The 24302-nt window shown below is 43.6% G+C and overlaps 1 protein-coding gene across 3 annotated transcripts; it reads right to left on the bottom strand.

Moving 5' to 3' along the window:
• Window positions 1-3614: 3614 nt before the first annotated feature.
• SNAPC3 (small nuclear RNA activating complex polypeptide 3) lies at window positions 3615-23938 on the bottom strand. 3 transcript variants are annotated; one of them, XM_057406288.1, is made up of 9 exons: window positions 20483-20494; window positions 19856-19933; window positions 18578-18662; window positions 16628-16732; window positions 15913-16062; window positions 8717-8799; window positions 7207-7371; window positions 6148-6255; window positions 3615-4243 (listed from the first exon to the last, which is right to left on the bottom strand). In XM_057406288.1, the coding sequence occupies exons 2-9, from the start codon at window positions 19918-19920 to the stop codon at window positions 4096-4098; spliced, it is 909 nt and encodes a 302-aa protein (XP_057262271.1). In that variant the 5' UTR covers window positions 19921-19933; window positions 20483-20494; the 3' UTR covers window positions 3615-4095. The 3 variants fall into 3 exon arrangements, with proteins under 3 accessions (XP_057262271.1, XP_057262270.1, XP_057262269.1); XM_057406286.1 differs by lacking the exons at window positions 3615-4243; window positions 20483-20494 and adding exons at window positions 5098-5400; window positions 23693-23938; XM_057406287.1 differs by lacking the exon at window positions 20483-20494 and having other exon boundaries at window positions 19856-20316.
• Window positions 23939-24302: the final 364 nt, after the last annotated feature.

The raw sequence follows: 24302 nt of genomic DNA, 5'->3' as shown, positions 1-24302 counted from the left end.
CATCTAGTTCCAACCCCCCTGCCATGGGCAGGGACACCTCACACTAAACCATGCCACCCAAGAGTCTGTCCAAACTGGCCTTGAACACCGCCAGGGATGGAGCATTCACAACCTCCCTGGGCAACCCATTCCAGTGCCTCACCACCCTAACAGGAAAGAATTTCCTTCTTATATCCAATCTAAACTTCCCCTGTTTAAGTTTGAACCTGTTACCCCTTGTACTATCACTACAGTCCCTGATGAAGAGTCCCTAGCCAGCATCCTTACAGGCCCCCTTCAGATACTGGAAGGCTGCTATGAGGTCTCCACGCAGCCTTCTCTTCTCCAGGCTGAACAGCCCAAACTTCCTCAGCCTGTCTTCATACAGGAGGTGCTCCAGTCCCCTGATCATCCTTGTGGCCCTCTTCTGGACTTGTTCCAGCAGTTCCATGTCCTTTTTGTGTGCAGTTCTGGTGTCCTCAACATAATACTCCAGGTGAGGTCTCACAAGAGCAGAGTAGAGGGGCAGGATCACCTCCTTCGACCTGCTGGTCACGCTCCTTTTCATGCAGCCCAGGATATGGTTGGCTTTCTGGGCTGTGAGTGCACACTGAAGCTGGCCCATGTTCATTTTCTCATCAACCAACACCCCCAAGTCCTTCTCCACAGGGCTGCTCTGAATCTCTTCTCTGCCCAGCCCATAGCTGCACCTGGGATTGCTCTGACCCAGGTGTAGGACCTTGCACTTGGCATGGTTAAACTTCATCAGGCTGGCTCAGTCCACCACACAAGCGTGTCGAGGTCCCTCTGGATGGCATTTCTTCCCTCCAGGGTATCAACTGAACCACACAGCTTGGTGTCATTGGCAAACTTGCTGAGGGCACACTCAATCCCACTGTCCATGTCAGCGACAAAGATGTTGAACAAGACTGGTCCCAACACCGATCCCTGAGGGACACCCCTCATTACAGGTCTCCAGCCGGACATTGAGCCATTGACCCCAACTCTTTGCATGCGGCCATCCAGCCAGTTTTTTATCCACCGAGTGCTCCACCTATCAAATTGATGTCTCTCCAATTTAGAGACAAGGATGTCATGTGGGACAGTGTCGAATGCTTTGCACAAGTCCAGGTAGATGACATCAACTGCCCTACCCCTGTCCATCAGTTCTGTAGCCCCATCATAGAAGGCCACCAGATTGGTCAGGCAGGATTTCCCCTTAGTGAAGCCATGCTGGCTGTCACCAAGCACCTTGTTGATTTTCATGTGCCTTAGCATGCCATCCAGGAGAATCTGCTCCAAGATTTTGCCAGGCACAGAGGTGAGACTGACTGGTCTGTAATTCCCTGGGTCATCCATTTTCCCCTTCTTGAAAATGGGGGTTATATTCCCCTTTCTCCAGTCATCGGGAACTTCATCTGACTGCCATCAATGGCCAGTGGCTTAGCAACTTCATTTGCCAGCTCCTTCAGGAGCCACGGATGGATTTCATCAGGTACCACGGACTTGCGCACGTTCAGGTTCTTAAGATGGTCTCATACAAGATCCTCTCCTACAGTGGGCCCAAGGTCTTCATTCTCAGTCCCTGCGTCTGCCTTCGAAGAGTTGGGTGGTGTGGTCAGAGCCTTTGCCAGTGAAGACTGAGGCAAAGAACCTCAGCCTTCTGCAAATCCAGGGTAGCCAGTTCTCCCCATAGCTTCCGGAGAGGGCCCACGTTGTCCCTAGTCTGTCTTTTATTTGCAAATAAATATTTATTTAATAATAAAATAAATATAATAATATATAATATACATTGTATATAGAATTTATATTATTTTACTATATTTATTTTTATATAATATATAAAAATAAATATAATAATATAATAAAGATATTTTAGTACATGGGATTATGTATTACAACAGATTTATTAAAAGAAAATAATAATTGCTGATGGTCTTGCTTAAAAAGATGTAAATATCAAACACAGAGAGAAAGTATTATTAAAAAAAATATACTTTCTCATTTTTCACCATGAAGTAATAAGCCTGCTTGTAAGTTCTGATCAGCCACTAACCACATTTAACAAGCAGCCAAAAGACAGATACCCAGCTGCTATCATAGAAATTGAACTGTGAATGGGCAGCTGGCTGCAATGTTGGATTTCACTCACAGGACTCATTCTGAAAGACACATTAAATCAATATCAAATTTGGCTGTCCTGCAATAGCTCCTGGGAAGCATCTTTTAAAAACTATGATTTAGTGTAGCCTTTTTGTTCTGCTTGCCATTTGAGTCATTTGGTATGAAATAGAACCTGATCACACAAACAGCATCTTCTCATACAAGTTCTTCTCTGTTTGTAGTTAAGTGCTATACACACACAACTCCTGCACCCAGACTTACTCTAAGTATGGGGCTGACCCTACTGGAATGTCTTCATCTGCAGGGACAGGAATCTTGAAATATATTTGACCATAAGTTTTTACTGGAAAGAAGGTGAATGGTTTGAGTGAAGGACAGCATACCAAGGCAGAATTAGCTTAATGAAAGAATAAAATCACATTTTGACCACTCTCTTCTCCCTGAGGCTAAAGAAAAAAAAATCCACCCAAAAATCCTTAGTGATTGCTCCCATCCAACGAGCAAACAGTACCTGCAGAAATTATGTGAGCTGTCTACATGACCTTGGTTCCAATACCGAAGAGAATTCAGAAGCCCGTATGTTACTAGGAGACAGCCGGAAAAGGAGAAGGTTGGGGCAGGATGACGGGAGGCAACTCACTGAAGTTGCAACCAGAAGCATACTGCAACTGCTGCTACAACACCATAAAGCAGCACAGCCCCAGCAGTCTGACTGATGACAGTTCCACAGGTTCCTGAGGGGTAAGGACCCGTTCAGCACCTGCTGTGACAAGTGCCGGTGCTGAAGGGTTCACTGCTCTGTCTTCAGGGTACAGAGGCCAACAGCTGCCCAACTTAGATGACAAAAAAAACCCTCACTTTCCTTAAACCCCCCACAGATTAATATTCACAAGACACTTCTGTTTCAAGACATCTAAGGTAATCAGTAAGCACTTGCAGGATCTGCGGCCACAGGACCTCAACAGAATTCAATGTGTCAAATACACTTCTGTATGCAGATTATCAGAGTTGGCTGTTTTTCTTTTACTCCAACCAGAACTAGGGTTGAGAACTAGCTGAAGCTTTCAAAAGAAAAGCAGCAGCACTACTAACTTGCCTAAACAGTGAAGATCTCCACTATCATTCTCTGAATTCCAGACTTTAAAAAGCAAGGCATTGGATACATTCTGTCTTGGCAAGCAGAGTTTTAACTTAACAACAGACTATCAAGTACAAATTGGTCATATTTAAAAAAGCAACAACACTTACAATTACAGGATGATACTAAAAAAGCAGTGCACAATGAACAGTATGAACAGGTAAAACTTCACACACAGTAAAGAGTCAAAGTAATCTGGAAGACAGGCCACAATTCAGTCATCAGTGAAATGGAGCTTACTCATCACAGAATCAGTCCTCAGTTGGAATGCAAGGACAGTGGCAGTTCACAGATGCAAGCACCCCCCTGCTTGCAGGAAAAGACTTCAGAAGTTAACAAGCACCTTAAGCTTCCCTCTCAGAACGTATCCCCACAAATGCAGTGCTACCCACCCTTCTTCAGAGATGGCAACTGCCAGAGTTTTCAAGGCGAGATACCCAAAGACTGTGTTTTCATCCTCTGACGTTAAGAAGGCCTTGGATGCACAAAACTTCTCAAAGTCACAGCTGCTTTTGCAAGGTATTCTCTCTTGAAACATCCATATTTTTAAAGTCCATAGTCTCCAAACTACCATCTTCTTGCCCAAATGTATTAGAAAAATGTAGCTGATTAAAACAGATGTTTGAGCATATTTTTCCATAATTACTCATTTTTTAAAATCAGACTTGCTTACTCAGAAAAGCACACCAGAAAGACTTCATGTGCAAAGGGCTCTTTCCACCTCAGGGGAGAGGATTAAACCCTAACCTAAACCCCAGTAGGACGCTCAAAACTCAAGCTGTGTGGTGGTTTTAACAACCAGAGCAACAGTTTCACCAATGCACTTCACAAATTCATTGTGTCTCACATCGGTTTCAGTTGAAAATCCCAGGATCGACATAAGGATATGCAAGAAATTCCCCCAGTTTATTGCCTTCCAGATCGTAATGGAGCATCTGAAAACAAACATCGCAGAAGAAACAAGGATCCTCTGGTGCCAGACTGTCATTGTTGGTTACCCACCTGCAGGTTACAAAACACAAGTGTTTTCCATGCGAGTCCAACACAGTTGTGACACTCAAGTCAGTATTTTATTCAGAGTTGGGGATGGCAGCACCAAACATCAGTGATAATGTTATACTGACTGGGTACTATCTATACTGTATACCTCCCACCCCAACACAGCTCTTTTCCAAACTCCACACCCATCAGTGCCAATCCCAGCTGCTGTCTTACACTGCTGTCTTACACTGCTGTCTACAGCTGCTGTCTTACACTGCTGTCTACAGCTGCTGTCTTACACTGCTGTCTACAGCTGCTGTCTTACACTGCTGTCTACAGCTGCTGTCTACAGCAGCTGTCTACAGCTGCTATCTTACACTGATCTTACACTGCTATCTACAGCTGCTATCTACACAGCATCTCCTGAGAAGCTCCTCACACCTGTGTAGCTGGTATGGAGCATAACAAAAAAACCCTCCCCCAAAGCCCCCTGAAATATTAACAGGAATCTTCTGTCCACCCCATGGCCATTTAAATCATAAATCTGTTTGCTCTTAAGGTAAGACGGTAAGAAACTGTGATGCAGAGCAGACACACAACTGATCCAAACTACAAGTCTAAAAGACAGACATGGATGATGCAGATAAGACATGGAAAGGATTGCCACACACTCTGGCAAACACTGAAGTTAACGTCAACACAACTGCCACTACAAGGAGGGCTCACCATGTCACCAAGCAATTAATTTATGGTAGGACTCAGGGGCCATGACAGCTCAAGAATTCCAGTGATTAAGGATGGTATCTGCACAGATCAGAGCATGCAGAGCAGCCAGCCAAAGCTTCCCTGCTGTCCATGGTTTAGTACCTCCCCACTTGAGCTTAGTGCTTAATCCTGGTTTTAAGTTAATGCATTTATATCACCTCTAGTAAAGCCCTTCCTATCCCATCTTTCCCCCACACTGACCCTTTGGCTCCACCTCCCCTTATGGTCAAATGCCTTGCAGATTACAGCCACTTGCGAAGGCATGCTGGGGGCTCTGCTAGGAGCACCACGATGGGCTCCCATCACCAGGGGAATTGGCTCTTTGCCTGATTCCAGGGAAGTCCAAGGCCAAATAAGCAACATAACAAGGACACAGCTGCTGTGCCAAACTGAGGCTGAAAGCGTAAGCTGCCCTCGGGGAAAAGAAGGGCAGCGGGTGTTCTTGTAAGTAACTGATTCAGGCCTGTAAAATCAGGAAGCCTAGCCTACTCTGTAGAACTCCTTTAGAGACACTTCTGCTGTGTCTACTGAAAGGCTTTCTCATGTCTAAGTAAACAGCACTAACATGAATAAAGAGCACCAAATTCACATTCTGCTCTCTTAACTGCAGAAAACCCATGCATCACAAATAGTTCCTTCAAATACAGCACAGAGGTTTCAGGTAGAGGTTAGGAGTCTACCTCTGGGGAAAGCTACAGCCCTTAAGGAATCTCTGTATTTTACCACGTTACGTTTGAACAGATCCATTCTTCCCTCTACTTGGACGCTAGATTTAATGAAAGCTCAGTACAATTTCTGGCAAATGAAATCTGAATCACATACCTTGTCACAGGGGAAAAATGCAGCATTTTCCCCTCAAAAGTAAGATATTCAAAAGCAGTTGTTGAGAGCCAAGCTCTATGTATGCAAAAGAACGTGAGCCTAATAATTAACCTCTTCATCACTGGAGATCTTTTGATCTCCCTGAATGCTACCTGCAGGAGGCCTTTTCCTGTGTAGAGAAAGGACAACTGCCTGAAGAGTGAGACTGCAGAATATCTGCGTGAATATTTTTCACACACCTTATTAAATATGCACAGAGCTTTGATGGTTTTTACTAAGTTATTGGCAGCACCTACAGAGACATTTAATAAGACAAAAAGAGCGAGAAATTAGTGTACCTGGCTGTATACATTTTGCACACAAAGCATTTTCTGGTACATAGCCAGTGTTTCTTGATTAGCAAGGGATAGAGGTTCCTGTCCAGGCAGTCATCATAATGAATGAGCCTTGAGGGAAATAAATAAATACATAAAACATAATAAAGACTCAGCCACATTGGAATTTGTCTGAGCATGGACACTGTAAACAAGGCATGATTTAAATTCCTGTGTAAACTGTGACTAGACTTCTGCTTAGCATTTCTTATCAGAGATGAAGAGCTGGAGACAGCCTGCTAGTTGCACCACCCATGCATTTTATGGTCAGGAGTAAATTCAGTTTGTGCGGTAACTCAGAAACCTTCAGAACATTTACTTTAGATGGTCTTTTCAAAGATTTTACCTCCTACAGACCAACAGGTAAAAATATCACAGACGAATGAGATCACCTGCTTGCAATGTCTATGCCCTTGAGTTGTATTCCTCTTGGGGGCACCATTTATTAACAATGCTTAGGTACATCAGGCTGCGAACTCAAAACAATCTGCAACTCACTACAATCAGAGAAGTGCTCTCTCTATCCATTATGCACAGAGTATACACAATAGTTCTACTGTTGATGTGGTTGCCACTTCACAGCCAGTACTGCCTCCTCTTCCTCTCCTTCTACCCAACTCAGCCTACTACTTCCTCTGCTCTCTGTTCAGCTCCTGCCCCTTTCTACCATGTCTAAACTAATAAGCCCGTTGACTCAAGCCACTCCAGAATCGGTATGCAGATCTGGAGTACACAAGCTGACCTTGCACAGAAAAAAAATTATCCCTGTAGGTGCCATTCCTCACATACCACAGTCATGCCGTGCTAGTCAGAAAGTTGTCCTTTTATGCAGACAAAAAAGGGGAGATTACTTTCTTCCTTGCAGAGTCAGTCATATGTACGTGGAATAAAATCTTAAATTAGCCTTGTAGAAGGCAGCAGAATAATCTCAGTCTAACAAATACTCAGCCTTTAACATCTGAAGTTTGTCCACAGAAGGCTTGATTTCAACTGCCTAAGGACTCCCGAAGAGCAGTAACTTACCTTATGTCCGTGATGATAATGATGTGCTCACAGTCCCCTTGGTGGCAGAAAAGGTATGGGAAGCCAATTTTGAGGGACAAATCATTAAATGTGTAGTCCTCCATATCATCGGACTGAAGATTTACATAGCCTCTATCATGAGATTCTGACCACTCAATAACAGTTCTGAAAACAGAAAGGTCATCAGCATAGCAAAGCTATAAACTGCGAATGCACAGAAAAGGAAGCCCTTGGGGGACATGCAAAACCTGTCACTGGGATACAGTTAAAAAGATGGAAATCAAAACAGCTCATGACATTTTGTAATAATTTAAGGTAATTTCACAGCAATACCACATCCCCAGGGAGCTGTGCACTGTTCTCATGGAACACCTGCCTTTAAATCATCAGGTCGCTTCCTGAGGAGTTCCATGTAGTGTACGCTCCTTACAGTGCCCATCCAGGTCAGGATGTTTGGAACACAACACTTCTCAACCATTCCAATAACTCAAGTTACAAGCAGGTCATTTCTGTTCCTTGGTCAATACTTTTGTTTTAATGTATTAAAAAGCTTTTTTTGTTTCTGCCAAGGAGACACAAAGCTGACAACTGAACACTTAAACTTCCAAAATTTAGCACTGGAAAGGCACTGATGCAACTATTTCTTGGCTCTTCAGCACACTCCTGCATACAAGGCATTTCATTTCTGCAAACTGTGTATGTTATCACAAGCCCTACCAAGAAGATCATTGCTGCTCACAGACAGAAAGAAAAGGAGCAAAATAACTTCTCTGAAGTTACACACCAAGTCTGGCATAACAAGAACAGAGTGCAAACTCACAGCTCATCCATACCATCCATTTTAACATCTTGGTCTCCTAAATCTCACAAAATGCATCAGCAACCCCATGCTTCCTTAAAACAAACTAGTTTGCACATTTTAAATGGGTATGACATGCTCAATCAGCGTGAGGTACAGTTCCAAATAAGAGGTACCTCAGTCTCTTGGCAATACCACCTCATATTTCTTTTTCCAACAGTGGCTCAGTCCCCTTGTTGAGTTCACCTTGAAGGTATCCAGCATATTTTCAAAACTGCTCAGAAAGCTGACTTTCACACAGCTGAGCCTACTGTTCTTCTGCCTCACAGGCAACTCTTTTGGTGGTTATCACAACTAGGGAGGGCACTTAAAAAGCCTGTACAGACTGACATCTGTCACAGCAACCCCATCCCAACAGAGCAAAACACGATTTTAGGGGATAAACATGCATTCAGCCCCTTTTCAGACAGGAAGTGAGTGGAAGAAATGAGCAGAACAAGTAAAGTTAAACTTTCATGTAAAAATCAGTTCAAAGTGAAAAGATATCAAGAAAGTCCATTCTAGCTTCATAGACAACACATTCCAGCCTTTAAAACACCACAGATCAAGACAACACATTCCAGCCTTTAAAACACCACAGATCATCAATAAAATGAAATAAATTTTCTGTCCCTTAAGGTTTTCCTTAGTCAAAATCTACAAATACTGTACCTGCTCAGATCTCTGCATTCTGGGTATCTTTTATCATTATAAAAGATACCTTCAAAATAGAAGAAGGCAGATTTGTAGAGATCCTGAAAGAAAGAGAGAAGGTCTGCATTAGTGTTATGGGAGACTACAACACCTTAAACAAGAACAGATCGGAAAAAAAAAAACCACTTTATAAACGATGGTAAGAGACTTCATTCTACGGGTTTTTAAGAAAAGCTTTGCATTTTAGGTGCTGATGTGACAACAAGGCTTATATGACGGCTAGATGTGCAGTTGTTCTGCTGATACTATTCTCAAGCCATTACAGGTTATTTTAGTGCTGTTCTCTTATTTCTATCCCCATCACAGGAGTTACATATTTCTCCAAATACACAGAACAGGAACTCAAGCATCACTGCACAAACTGAGCCAGTGCACAACACTGACTTAAAAAAAACAAACAAACAAAAAAGAGTAATAATATTTTTGAAAATGAGTAAGATGTAGTGGGCTGCCCCTCCACCCAGCTGCTCTCTCACTCCCCTGTATCAACAGGACAGGGGAAAAAAAGCATGACAGGCAAGCTCACAGGATGAGCGAGATAAAAGCAGTTTAACCAGAAAAGCAAAGGTTGAACACAGAATTAAGGCAAAAAGAAGAGATCTATCTCCTGTTACCCACCATCAGGCCAGCAGCCCATGTCCAACCACTTCCTGGGAAGCAGGGCTTCAGCTTGCATAGTGGTTGATTTGAAAGACAAATTCTTTAACCTTTCCTCCAGCTCCTAACGCTGCACAAAACGTCACATGGCATGGGGCAACCCTCTGGCCAGCTGAGGCCAGCTGTCCCAGCTACATTCCCTCCCAGCCTCCTGCCTACTCCCAGCCTGCTGGTCCTGGGGGGACCTGCAGAGAGACAGCCTTGAGGCTGTCAGCAATACTGTTCAGCAATAGCCAAAACACTGATGTGTTATCAAGACAGCTGAGGCAAAAATGCAAAGCATGGCTCAGAAGAAAATCCAGCAAAATGATGGAAAAAAAATCCTTTCAAAATTCCCTCTTAATTACAAAGTTTGTCACATACAGAAAGGCCATTTGTATCAGTCTATCAAAGACACATAATAATTAATAGCCTATGGCACCCATACCAACAGTGCAAGAGTCACTGGATTTCAAATTATCCCCAAAACCTGAGCTAACCCATGAATCCCCATTACGCACTTAATATATTCTGCAGCAGGGCTACAGACATAAAATCATATCCATCCATTAAAAAAAGCAGACTCCTGCTGCAAGCAGCTCCTTGAAAAGGAACAAAATAAGTAAGAACAGAAAAACATCTGGTTGAAATAGCACAATCAAGTATTGTTCTGTTTATCCAGTCTGCTCACACAACACTTACAGAGCTGTTCTCTCCTAAAGCCAGTATCGTACTTCTACAGACTGGAGAACAAGAGGCTGGAGATCAGCCTCATGGAAAGAGATCTGGGGGTTTAGGTTAATGGCAAGTTGAATATGAGTCAACAGCATGCCCTGGTAGGTGAAAATTAACTGTGTTCTGGGGTGCATCCAGCACAGCATCGCTACCTGGTCGAGGGAGGTGGCTGTCTCTGCACTGCCACTGGTATGGCCTCACCTTGACTGCTGGGTGCAGTTGGTGGTGCTTCAGTATAGGAAGGACAGCAAACCCACCAAAGGAGGGTGACCAAGGTGATGAAAGGCCTCAAGGGCAAGACCTATAAAGAGTGGCTGAGGTCACTTGGTTTGTTCATTTTGGAGAAGAGAAGGCTGAGGGGTGTCCTCATGGCAGGCTACAACTGCCTCACAGGGGGCAGCAGAGAGGGAGGTGCTGATCTCTCTCTGGTGACCAGCGACAGGACACAAGAAAATGAAATGAAGCTGTGTTCAGACTGGACAGTAGGAAAAGGTTCTTCACTGAGAGTGTGGTTGGTCACTGACACAGGCTCCCCAGGGAAATGGTCATAGTAACAACCCTGCCAGAGTTCAAGGAGCATCTGAATGACACTTTCTGTCATATGCTTCAGTTTTAGGCAGTCATGCAAGGAGCAGGGAGTTGGACTCAATGATCCTTATGGGACCCTTCCAATTCACAATATTCTAAGATTCTATACAAAATATTCTGTTGGGTTTTGAAACTTAAAACCAGCTATACAACAGGAGAAAGAAATTAAGCGATTTACTTTATATACATATATATATATACACAGCCAAAATCAAGATGGTGAAAAACATACAAACTTTTTCTTTAGACATAAACATCATTTAACTTCTAAAAAAGAAGTAATTGTTTAAAGGTCATGTATCTGCTTCCCATAATTTCCATCCTCTGCTGTTGCTGTCAGAACAGCCTCTTTATAGACAAGTAGCTTGAGCAAAAAGAAGACAGCCAGGAAAGGTTGTGCTTTTTGGTCTACGTAACTTTTTTCTTTAAATTGTGTTCTTCCAAGTTCTTTCTGGTGTAAGAGGTGTTATTTTTGGTTTATGCTGCAACTCTTTAAAGACTGAGGCCAGACAGCAGTGTATTTTGTCAAACTGATCACAACACATGTACAGGGCTTAAGAAACAGTCACAAGAAGAAGGAGACAGCCTCTGCAGTGGACCTTGAAGCAGGAAGATGCCTCAGACCACAAACCCACAGCAAACAGGGAAAAATACTGTTCAGGTACTTCATTATATTTTGCTGAAGAAAAATAACAGAGGAGTAGGGGGTGGAAAATCACCCCTGTTGCAAGAGAAATACAGCTAACCTGCAAGTCTATCCTGGGCTGGAGAAAACAGGTTAGCTACCTTGCACAGCGTTCACTACTGGAAGCTAGGCAATGTCAAAGGACACAAACCTAAACCTTCTAAATCCACTTCAGAGCAGAACACTTCTGTACTGACTGATACTCAGGGATCCATTCTGCATATGCTGTATAAGCAGCTACACACACCTACAACACACACAAGCGATGCTGCAAAACACTGTATACACACAGTTACCTGTAAGTTCCAGCATACTTTTTTTTCATATTTTCAATTGCTTTGACAAAAAGCAGTGTTAAAAAAAGGAAAAAAAAAAAAAAAACCAAACCTTTTGCAATTATACACTGCATTCAGACACTGCATAAAGCCTATTTAAATCCTCTGTTTTCTTCAATATACACAAAACTGCAAGGAATCACAGAATCATAGAATCAACCAGGTAGGAAAAGACCTTTAAGATCATCAATTCCAACCATTACCCCAGCACTGACAAGGCCACATCACTAGGGGCCTTATCTACATGTTTTTGAACACTTCCAGGGACACCAATTCACCACTTTCCCGGGCAGCCTGTTCCAATGCCTGACTACCCTTGCAGTGGAGAAAGTTTTCCTAATATCCACTCTAAACCTCCCTTGGCACAGCTTGAGGGCATTAGCTCTTGTCCTATCACTTGTTACTTGGGAGAAGAGACTGACCGCCATCTCTGTGATAAGGCTGCTCCTGAGCATCCTCTTCTCCAGACTAAACAACCCCAATTCCCTCAGAATCCTTCACTCATGGGTCTCAAGAGCATTTTGATAAAGTATTTCTCCAATGTACGTCAACATATAGTTTTATCACAGTGAACTGGTCCCCACCTCTACACCACTGTGTACAGGACACATTACGCAGCGTCCCAGCTCTCAGGTAAGTGAAGCTTGTATTATTCATCAACAGATGAATGTGCAGGCAGCTCAGACAGATCATAACTGGCGATGATACCTTCAAGCTTGGTTCCCTTCCATGATTACTTTGGTGACTGACTGCTCCTCACAGGACACACCTTCCAGCCCTTCCACCAGCTTTGTTGCGATTCTATAGTGCATTCAAGAACCTTCACATCCTTCTTGAATTGTGGGCCCAGAGCTGCACACGGGGCTCAAGGTGAGGCTGTGCAATGCTGAATATAGCAAGATAATAATTTCCTCTGACCGGCTCATTTTGCTGTGTTTGATGCATCCCAGGGTGCAGTTTGCCCTCTTGGCTGCCAGGGCATACCACTGACTGAGCTTGTTTTGGCCAGCACCTCCAGATCCCTTTCTGCACGGCTGCCTGCCAGCTACTCCTTTCCCATTCTATACTTGCGTCCTATGCTGCTTCAACCTAGATGCAGAATCCAGCATTTGAACTTGTTAAATTTCATCCCATTAATTACTGCCCAATGAAGAAAAAGCAAAGAAGAAAAATCACAAAACCCCAAAGTAGCAAGAATGAGAGAGAAGTTAGGCCATTTATGCCAATAAAATCCAGAAGTCTCTTACTCTCTGTATAGGCTGACAAGCAATGTTTGTTTACTTAAACAATGAGAGCAGTAACTTGATCCTTACATTATGCCTGTGTTCTCATACTGCACTTCAAGAGAAGCAACATGTAACTTACTTACACAGCCTTTGTCCTGCAGACTCTAAAGAGTACCATGATTTAAATCAGTCTCTAAGATCCTTAAATTAGTCAGAAGTTATTTTCTCCATTTGGAAAAGTTAACATACTTTTGGTAGGTCATGATGTCACTCCCTTCCTAGGCTGGAAGGAAGAAAATTCTACCCCACTGATGGCTGATCTCCTGCCTGCTGAAGCACACACTTTACCATGAAGACTATACTGAACCTATACTTCAATGCAAGTTGCAAATTCACAGTCAGGCTTGAGGAAAACAAACAAATAGAATGAATGCACACCACTCATTAACAGCTCCTGCTGGGAGGCTGGGCATGGTGGCATGCACGCACTTTGGGGAAACTGATGTGAGGAAGCCTAATCTCAGCCTTGCTGAGGCCATGACAGGCTCACATGACTTTTCTGCATGCCCAGGAAGATAGTTTCAGAACTCTCTGGTCTCAGAAATAATCAGCTAACACTTTGCTAATAATGGTAGACAGACTCTTCCATTTACTTCATATAAATGAAAACACTATTATCTTTTCGCTATTACATATATAAGTATGTAGCTTCCTCAGGTTTCTCTCAGATTGTAGATGTTATTTTATTTCTATCATACTGATAAAATACTATATTATTAATATGTAATCTTGGCAAAACAGCTAGGCCCCAAGGGTGATAATCAGCGAAACAAAATCTAGCTGGAGGCCAGTAACTAGCAGAGTACTCCAGGGGTCAAGACAAGGGCCAGTTCTGTTTAACATCACAGAATCATTAGGGTTTTAAGGGACCTCTTAAGATCATCCAGTCCAACCACCCTGCTAAGGCAGGGCCACCTACAGCAGGCTACACAGGAATTCATCCAGGTGGGTTTTGGATGTTTGCAGAGAGAGAGAGACTCGATGATCCCCCTGGGCAGCCTGTTCCAGTGCTTTGCCACCCTTAATGTAAAGAAGTTCTTCCTCATGTTGACATGAAACTTCTTGTGTTTTAGTTTATGGCCATGGTTCCATGTCCTGATGCTGGGCACCACTGGAAAGAGTGTGGCACCATCATTCTGGCACCCACCTTTGAGATATTTAATATGCATTAATGAGATGCCCTTGATGACCTTAAGGATCATCAAGCTAGTTGATTCTATGAATGAGATCCCCTCTCAGTCTTCTCTTCCCTCAACAGGCCCAGCTCCCGCAACCTCTCCTCATGAGAGATGCTCCAGACTCCTGATCCTCCTTGTGGCCCTCCATGGACCTTCTCCAGCAGCTCCTTGTCTTTCTTACAGTACTAAGCCCAGAACTGTATACATTGCTGCAGATGTGGCTTCATCAGGCAAAGGTTGAGGATCACCTCCCCAGACCTGCAGGCCACACTCCTCCCCAAGATACTATTGGCCTTCCTGGCCACAAGGGTGCACTGCCGGCTCATAGTCAGCTTGTCATGCACCAGTACTCCACCTGCCTTAATGGTCTAGACGCTGAGGCAAAGTCTACCCTCAGCAAGTTTGCTGTTGACACAAAACTGGGAGTGGCTGATACACCGATCATGCTGCCACTCAAAAGGAGCCACAACAGGCTGAAGAAATGGGCCAACAGGAACTTCAACATGGAGAACTGCAAGGTTGCGCACCTGGGGAAGAACAACCCAATGCACTACGCTATGCTGGGGTCTCTCACCTGGAAAGCAGCTTGACAGAAAAGGGCCTGGGTGTTCTGGTGGACACCAAGTTGAACATAAGCCAGCAGTGTGCCCTTGCAGCAAAGGAGGCAAATGGGATCCTATGCTGCATCAGACAAAGTACTGCCAGCAGGTCGAAGGAGGTGATCTTTTCCCTCACCTCAGCAGTGGTGAGGCCACACCTGGCATCTTGTGCACAGTTCTGAGCTACTCAGTACACGAGAAACATGGACATACTGGAACAAGAGTTCCACAAGTGCCACGAAAATGAAGGGAGTGGAGCATCTCTCTCATCAGGAAAGGCTGAGAGAACTGGGACAGTTCAGCTGGGAAAAAAGGTTCAAGGGGATTTTAATACACAGAATGAGGTACAATGAGCACAGACTGAAACACAGAAGGTTCCCTCTGAGCATCAGGAAATGCTTTTTGTTGTGAGGGTGACCTAGCACTGGCACAGGCTGCCCAAGAAGTCTGCAGAACCTCCATCTTTGGAGATATCCAAAAGCCATCTGGACATGGTCCTGGACAACTTGTTGTATGTGGCCTTGCTTGAGCAGGGCAGCTGGTCCAGATGACCTCCAGAGGTCCTTTCCAACCTCAATTGTTCTGTGATAGGATGTATATCACATGTGATGTATTATCAAAATTATGCAGTTTCAGTATTTTCAATTAAGAGTACTTTTTCTTTTTTGACTCCTTTTGCACATTCCCAGAGAACACCTTACTACTGTGGGACAGGGGAATAGTCTTCGCTTCTACTTTTGATCAGCACCTAGTTGCAAACACCACAGCATGCAAGTTCAGAGGGGCATGGCCTACATTCAGCTTTCTACTCGTATTTCTATTCTGGTGTTTTCCAATACAGCACAAAGTCAGTCCCCAGGGATACATCTGTGTGAGAACTCATTACCAGCATTATTGCTTCCCAGTGGTAGCATTAATGATGTTTTCCTTGACATTGCATAAAACAGGTCAGCTTGGTAATGCCACCAGGAAGTTATTTATTCACACTGCAACCTGCTGGCAGAAACAATGCGGTTTGTTTAGTGCTGAAGAAAACAAAACTCTGCTTCCCTCTCTCCTGTGCATTTTCAAAGCGCCTACACATGCAGAGGGCTCCACACAGAAGATTTTACCTTGCTTACATGTTCTGGTGCTTGATCTGGCTGACTGCTGAACTCACCACCTATCTGGAAGTCGCTGACGCAGGAAATTGAGTCTCTCAGCTCCGTCAGCTTCTGGCTGCCCAGTACAAGGACTGTCTGATAAGGTTTGTAATCTTTATGCTATGAAGAAAAAAAAATATACAAGCTTCAAATAAAAATCACTTGTGAGCATTAATACTGTCACCTTGAGAATCATCCAGATTGGAAAAGACCTTTAAGATCATCAAGTCCTAGCACCACCATATCCACCATTAAACCACGTCAGCGTATGGCACATCACCTCTGTGTACAAGATTTTAAACAGCATTTTGCCTCAGCCTCTCCTAAGGCTGCCATTTATTAGTTGTATTTTGTCACATTCCCCACCAGAAAGTGTAGGAAAGATAGGAAGTTTGAGTGTACTTATCCCAGATCCAGAAAGAGTACTTCAGGATTTGAGCATTTAGTTTCAGATTTTGAGCTTTCTGTGAAATCAGTTAACTGCTAAGTAATTACTGTAATAATTGCCTTTGGTAAACCAGTAACAATGAAAGCCAGATTCTGGAAAAACTTTAAGAAGTTACACAGTTGAAGGGTTTACCACACTCCCTCAGTGGACGCACTGTTTTTAACAGCTTAGGAAAGCAAGATAATACCTGAGTAGGGAAGAAACATCAGAATGCAACCTAGAGAATTTAGTACCAACCTTCTGAAATATGATAGGGTAGAATACGTTTAGAGTTAAAAGTAGCTCTCCCTCCTCAACTAGATCTGTAGGACTGTCTGGCCTCTTTCCACTTGCATGTGATTCCTGGAAAATAAAGATGTGTATTTATATATATATATAATATTGGCAACCACTCATATATCATAGCCACTGGATAAAAGTCTGAGAAACACTGTTCTAACTGCAACTCATTTTTTACTGTATAGCCTTCTGAATTGGTAACAGCCTGCTTCCTCCAAGATGGAAATGTGAGAAGCTGCTGTAATTAGAGATTTCAAGTATCTCCCATCATTCCTCAGCTCTGTGGAAGCTAAGGTGCTTTCAGCAATTATGAGATAGCTGGCTACTTCTTGCATACTGAGAAGCCCTGCATAAAGGAAATAAAGCTGCTACTCTGACCTTATGGAATACAGCTGCTACCAACTTCCACCATTTAATGTTTTTAAAATGTTTTTCTTTTAATGCATTCACATGTAAAACCCTCAACTTCAGAAAGACTGGCCTAGAAAACAGCCACAGGATGAAGTATATGAAAATAAAACCCAGTGCAACACTTGCTCTTATTAGGGAAACTTCACACTGCTGAAGCTCTCGATTTCTCCAAAATCCAGCACTACCCTTGTCACACTACTGTTTTACAAAAGAAGTGAAAGCATTTCCACATTTCCGTCCTACTTTATGTTTAAGACGGAGCCCAGCTGTGAGAATAAGGGAGGGCACTTTTCAGTAGTCCTGTTTCCCCCTTTTTCAAGAAATCATGAGAGAATACTGACTGCATAAACACTTCCCACCAGCTTAAAGTGTTCTTCAGATTCAATAACGTAAGCGTGTACTGATACGAGACTTCAGTTCTGAGATCCTTGCATCTCCCTTTTTCATGTGACACATTCCAAACTCATATTTCTTTTTGCTCTCTTCCTGTTCCAGTACACCATGGTCCCAATCAGCTGTGACACAGAAACCCCTTACCACAGCTTAAAGGATGCAGTAACTGATCACATACTCGTTCTTCAGAAACGGAAGACACCACTTGTTGAAGCCCTCTATGAAGATTTTTATTGCAAGTATTTGCTGAGACGTGTCAGGCTAAGAGCTCAACATAGCTGTTGCATCGCAGTTCGCACACAATGCTTAAATCATGTGCCTGGGTCTCTAGACAGTTGAAACAAAACCATTCGTGACAGACCAGGAAACCTCAAGGGTAAAAAAATGTTTTAACAGTCACAAGTGAGGCTCCTTCCCAGCTACTCCTCCATCCCTAAGTTTTACAGAATTCATGGCTTGCTTCCTCAAGCCTTGGACTCCACCACTGTAAAATTTATAAACTTCAGGTTTCTTGTTTCAGACTTTAATTGTGAAGAAATCTTAAAAAAAGAGTTACTAAGCATAGTTAAAGGAATTCCAAGATGCTTTTGCGGGGCTGATCACTAAACTGGTTCCTGTCAGCTCAGAATGGCTCAAAAACTTGGGTTACAAAGCTCAGAGTTAGAATATTACTGCCACCATGTGGCAGTCCTACTGTCTTCCTCCTTCGGTCCTACAGAAACCAGCTCACAGTCATTTACACATTTCCAACAGAGGACACCAGGAGCAAAACCTTTTTGTGTTTTGTTTAGCTCTGTAAGTTCACATAATCCTCGGTACACCTGATCACCTACACAGCGCTTTATTAACAACCAAATAAAAACAGACATACAGCACTAATGAGCCAGAGTTCCTCTTTAGTACTTCTGGTACTTACAGACCATAGAAGACTTCCTGCCCTATCTTTCTGTAACATGTCTTTAATCTTAATCATTATCTGCAAACCCCTACCTGCAAATATTTACATTGAGTAGAGACTCACAGTGACAAAAAAACAAAGCAACCAGAATCTGGACTTTTGCTGTACTGAACTATCTTGAGATCCTAGGATGACAGGGAACTTACCATCTCATAGGCAAGAGTTTCTTGTCTGCAAGCCCGATCCACAATAATTGTTTCTTCCCTCCTCTCTAATGCCTCTTTTCTAATTCTGAGGGGCAGGAGCACAGGACAAAATTTCATTCAACAACTTGCATGCAGAATGTGTAACTATACTTTTAAGTAACACAAGCTACTACAGTGCAGCTTCAAAGAGCAGGACTTCTGGCTGTCTTAGTATGACAGACTAACTTAAAATACTCGTCTCCTGATTCCCATAAAACCTGGTCATGCACAGCTGGAGTGTAGATTTCAGCTTTGTTTTTGTTTTGCCTTAAGTGCAAATCACAGGTTGGTTGTGGGTAATTTTACACTTACGAGGAAAAAAAAAAAAGAAAGAAAACCAGCAAAATTTTGTGTAAGGAAGCTTTTATAGAAAGCATGCTTTGCTACTTTCAAGGAAGCTGTTTCAACTGTCCCTCGCACTTCAAAGGAATTCAATTCATGTTCAAACAAAAAACCAAGAAAAAACCACAAATATTCTCAACCCCACGACAAAGATACTTTTCTAAAAAAGAAAGAGTATTATACACAGAATATCTACTAAAATAAACGTACTTAACCCCCGCATAAACAGCAAATCCTTCTGTACTTCTGGCAGAAGTCCATGTACTCTCTAGGCCTCCCCAGAAGTTTTCAGTAACAATCAGGCTTAACACTGATGACAATCCTAACACATTTCTTTACATTCTACACAAACTGAAATTCAAGTATAGCAAAGGATGAGCATGAATTCAAAGTTCACTAATTGACAGAATCTTTACATATATTGTTCAACATCTGAAATGCAGAGTACATTTAGATAAAGATGTTATCTGGCTATGACTTCAGTACTTAACAGCTTGGATATTAAAATGTGACTGCAGGTTACTAGCTGTAAGGGCTACAGATTTATTTCACAAGGCTTTGGAGAAACCTCTCACCAACAATTATGAGAAGTCCCCTGCACACTCTAAATTTAGGCACTAGTTGAGAAGGACATAGGTCCAGAAGTTCTAAGTTCTTCCAATGAGAAAGATGGCATATTCTGTCTATCTTAATAAAAAAATTGTAAGTAACATTCAAGCAGAAGGCTCATACCAATTATCCTGTCATAAGCTGGTGTTTCTGACCTTAGAGTATTTCTGGACACTGCTTCGGAAAGCACACCATTGCTTGGAAAAGGAACAAGCAGCCAGCCACGCTCTTGTGTGTTTCCTACCCCACCTCATATCAGGGTATTGTGAGTGTACTGTAACAACATACCGTAGAGTTAGCAGACTGTTATCTTCAGGAATAACATCTGGGTCCTCTTCTTTATCAGAAGACATTAACGTATCAATGCTTGGGCAATAAAAAACATAAGATCACTATTATACAGGTACAAACATGGGCAAGACATCACATTTACACAAGCTGTCATTGCTGTATTAAGGCATTAACTTATGCCACATTTCTTCCAGTGGGAAGAAGCCATTTCTGTCAGAAGTGGCAGGTCCACTTTTCCTTGTATCCTGCTTTCCATCCTGAGATCTTTTCCACCTTCACTCTTCCTGTGTTTGCACAGAATCCAGAGTAGAGACAGCCATAGCTTTTTTGCTGTAGTGCAAATTCCTGCAGCTTGTGGGAAGGAAAAGTGGAACTGCTTTGGCTGCAGCAATGACTTAGAAGTGATCATACAAACATTACATTTTTATAATTACATGCACTGAAGTCTTGGAAGGTGTTGCTGTACACAGGCCACAGCGGAGCTCCTCCCGGGTAACTCCACTACAGCAAGTGGAACCACACCACTAACATTTGGTCCACGTTCCTGAGGAAAACAGACTTTACAAACAGAAAATACGTGCTAATCCCTCCAGAAATTAAGGCTAAGCAGTCGGTGCCATACACCTAACAGATGAAAGTGCAAAAATCCCATAACCATGGGATTTCACCATGCCCCCTCTCCTGCACACAAGACAGATGCACTCAGTGCAGTCAGTCATAGCAGAGGGGAAAACACTGGCCATACTGTTTAATGGACACTGACGTGAACTGTAGGACAGTACCAAGGAACAGTAGTTGCAGGTCCCACTTGAAAAAAACATGCAAAGAGGTTTATGAAATTTATGTCCCTAGAAAGGTATTTTAGGGCAGCTAGAAATAAAAAGGCCAAAGGGAAGTCTGTGGAAATTTGGATATGGAAATAGAATATCAGTGAACCCTTTAATCACTGTGACTGTTCTCAGAATATCCTAGCAGCCCAAAGAACCTTCTCAGTTTTAGAAATTCAAAGATGCTTTAGTATTTTGCCTGATATTTTCATAGTAAGCAGATACAATGTTTGTATTACTCTTCATATTGTGTATGTTTTAAACACAGTACTTTCATCACCTTTGAGACACTAATACTACAAGACACTAAATACTAATACGTTAAGATGCTAAGGCTAGCTTAATGCAGCTTTATAACACGTCCCTACAGATATTTACAACTACCCCTTCTAATAAAACAAGAAGGTGAATTAGCGCTGAAGTGGAATAAGGTACATGTAAGCCTCACCTCTGTTGACCTACCTAAAATCCACACTGAATTGAGCCTTAGCCTGTCCTACATGTACACAACAAATCATCACTCAAAAGGCAAAACAGAATAATATGACTTAGCATCTCCAACATTCAAGCCCTTTAGTTGCTCAAATACCAATAATGAATTCCAAGGTAAACCTCTGCTCACAAGACCGCAAATGCATTTGAACAAAACTTAAACCCTTACCCTAACAACACCTTGGTTATTTAAAAGAACTACTGATGCCGTTTCCTAGTTAAGGACACCACTTCTGCACCTGTTTAAAATCTGATGAAAACCCAAGCAATCTCTTAGCAATTGTCTACATGCAATATAAGCAGCGTGAAAAGCGTTTTTACTGAGTTAAATTTGAGTGAAGATTAATTTTTTTCTTCCCTGCATTCTGTCTGCAGTAACATTACAGAAATAAAACAGAAGGAAAACAAAAATCAACCACAACATACTGAGATGCACAGAGTTAAACAACATTTAACCGTTATGTCAGTTTTCCTTACCAGAAGACTCTAAATTGTCAGGAATACTTAAATGCACACTATGTCACGACATTAAAAAAAATAAAAAAAGAAAAAAATTAACTTCATTATGAGTCCATTAAAGATTCTCTTAATCTATTACTATTTTAAAAGTAGATACAGGAGGAGTATCCACATCTTCCCATCTCTCTTCCACCCAAAGAAAACCTCCTTAACTTGCCCTAAATTCCATTACAAGTAGTTCACAGTCAGAAGAATCTGTGTTTATATCCAGGATGTGCTCATTTCAGTGCCTAGAAAACCATATTTATGCTGATAATATATGTGTCCCCAAGACACCATAGAATAGAACTTGGTGGAGCCCAGCGTTCATCTCTTCTCAAGGGAGGAATACAAACTCAGAGCAGGCAAGTGAAAGTGATCAGAGGTAGTGATCTGAGGTTGGCCAATGTTAAGGAGAGACTCAGGAGGTTAGGACTATTTAATTTAAAAGCAAAAACACATGAAGATTAGGGACTGGGATTTCCAGCCTGCGCAGGAGACAGGTCACACCAGGATGTGCAGGTTTATCTTCATTCTCCTGCAAAGCCAACAGGCAGCTGCCAGATGATCTGTTCTCTCCCATCATAGACTCCCCATTTTTTTTTTCTTTCCCTAACCTCTCCACAGTAACTCAGCAGCAAACAGCACAGCTCTGTAACACCAGCAAACACAGGCAGCAGACGAAATACCATAGTCGTAGACTGAAGAAAGCAGAATGTAAAGCAGAATAAACGAAGGAAAAAACAAAGCATAGAAAATCTGCTTGGAATTCCGTTTTCACATTTCCCATAATTTGGGGAATAACTGAAAACATTAGAAGGACATGCTCATAACACACCACCTGCATTTTTTATGTGCACCCTTCAATGCAGAGCACTGAAGGAAAATTCTAGCTATATTTACCAAATTATGCCTTCTGCATTGCTTCTGTGCCTGAAAGTGAACAACCTCTATCTTGCATTTGCAATAGCTTGTAAATACTTCTACACCTTCCAGGAAACAGTAAGCGAAGGACAGAACTTGCACAAAGCTATACAGATAGCAACAGAACTCTGACATGTCTTCCTCAGTGATAAGCTACAGACCAATCATCTTGACTCTTTCTGTAGGAATTACTGCCTGAAAACAGCCTTTCCTACAGGTGAGAGACAATTCTCACTATTCACGACCTAAAAGCCTTCCAACTGTAGTTATATTTGATTTCTAGATTGTTCTCTTCTTTCGACACTAGCTTGCAATTCACTGGTCCACAAATATGGGTAAGTTACATGTGCAAAACAAGAGAAAGTGCCTTTTCTTTCCCAGCCCTAGTGTCACCTGGGCTCTTAGGGCAACAGCAAAATCAGTACGAAGAAGCACTTGCATAGCTTTGACTTCACCTCCAGCCCTGACAGAAAACAGTCAGTAGAGGCCAAGGGCCGAGGCAAGCTCGAAAGTTGTGTTGCCATTAGCAGGGCTTATCTAAATGATGTTAATAAAAAGAGATGCCTAACTCTTTTTCTTCATAGAAGGTATGCCTTTCATTTTGCAACTGGGGCTTCTTAAAACCATGCACATATTCCTGTAACTTCAAGTTCTACCTAACAAGTAACACGCTGCTAAGTATTTACTTAACTAACTTGTTAAGTGCTGAACTGTTCATGCCATAACACAAAGTTTCCGCTAGGGGAGCATTACCCTCTAGAAACACGATGGTTTCCTTCTCAACAGCGCATATACCCGGGAGATAACCCCCCCCCACGTGGCCCAGATCCGGAAACAACCGTTCTAGGCAGATTTGCCCGAGCACCTCTCGCCTCTCCTTAAAGCACCGATGCAGAGCCTGAGCCACAGCACCCACAACCACGCCCCGGTGCGGCCTCTCCTGCATCACACCGAGCGAGGCCGCAAGCTTCCCGCTCGGGATGGGGCAGCAGGTCCCGGCCTGGGGAAAGACAGAGGTTTCAGCCCTTTCTCGGGACTCCCGGCAGGAGGAGCCCCATCTCCCCCCACCCGCCACCGGCCGCGTGGCCACCACCTGCACACTTCCTGCAGCTCGGGCACCATCTCCACCTCGCAGCCCAGCTCCGCCACTACGGCCGCGTCCTCATCAGCCGCCGCCTCTCGCGCCAGAGAGAGGTCGGGCGGCCCCAGGTGCTGCATCCAGCAACGGCTGAGAGCGCCCACGCGGAACGCACGGGTGTACAACTCCGCCGCCTCGTAGTCGGGCGCAGCACCGGCCGCCTCCGCTGCCGCCTCTGCTTCCGCTGCTACTGCCGCCGCCGCCGCCGCCGCCGCCGCCGCCGCCGCCGCCGCCGCCGCCGCCGCCGCCATGACCGCCGGGCCCACGCGCAGCCTGCCGCAGCCTGTAATCCACACCGGCTGCGCGTCACGGCCGACTCAAGCTCCTAGGCCCTGTGGGCGGGCTCAGCAGCGGTGGGCCTCCTAAGGCGGGCGCCCGGGCACAGACAGGCTGCCCGAAGCGGTGCCGGTCTGCTGGAACGGAACGGGACGGAGCGGAGCGGAGCAGAGCGGGAGAGTCCGGGGGCCTTTGTCAGGCCTCCGCGCCTGCGGGACGTCCCGCTTTGCCGCCCTGGGGGAGGGAGAGTGGCAGCAGAGCTCCTGGTGGGGCACTGGGAAGTGTCCGA

The sequence above is a fragment of the Pezoporus wallicus genome, unplaced genomic scaffold (assembly GCF_028554395.1).
Source record: "Pezoporus wallicus isolate ANWC-B61680 ecotype Strahan unplaced genomic scaffold, APGP_CSIRO_Pwel_v1 contig_2132, whole genome shotgun sequence".
Classification (NCBI taxonomy): Eukaryota; Metazoa; Chordata; class Aves; order Psittaciformes; family Psittacidae; genus Pezoporus; species Pezoporus wallicus.
Note: the sequence above shows the minus strand (reverse complement) of the source record. Positions and strands in the feature narration are given on the sequence as shown.

What these genes read in the sequence shown, in the direction of transcription:
- SNAPC3 (XM_057406286.1), bottom strand. Translation starts at nt 23,817, where the DNA reads ATGCAGCACCTGGGGCCGCCCGACCTCTCTCTGGCGCGAGAGGCGGCG. An exon ending in ACCCTATCATATTTCAGAAG is followed by an intron (nt 16,063 to 16,627) that starts GTTGGTACTAAA and finishes TTTTCTTCATAG; the next exon opens with CATAAAGATTACAAACCTTA. An exon ending in GAATGCAGAGATCTGAGCAG is followed by an intron (nt 7,372 to 8,716) that starts GTACAGTATTTG and finishes TTCTGTTTTCAG; the next exon opens with AACTGTTATTGAGTGGTCAG.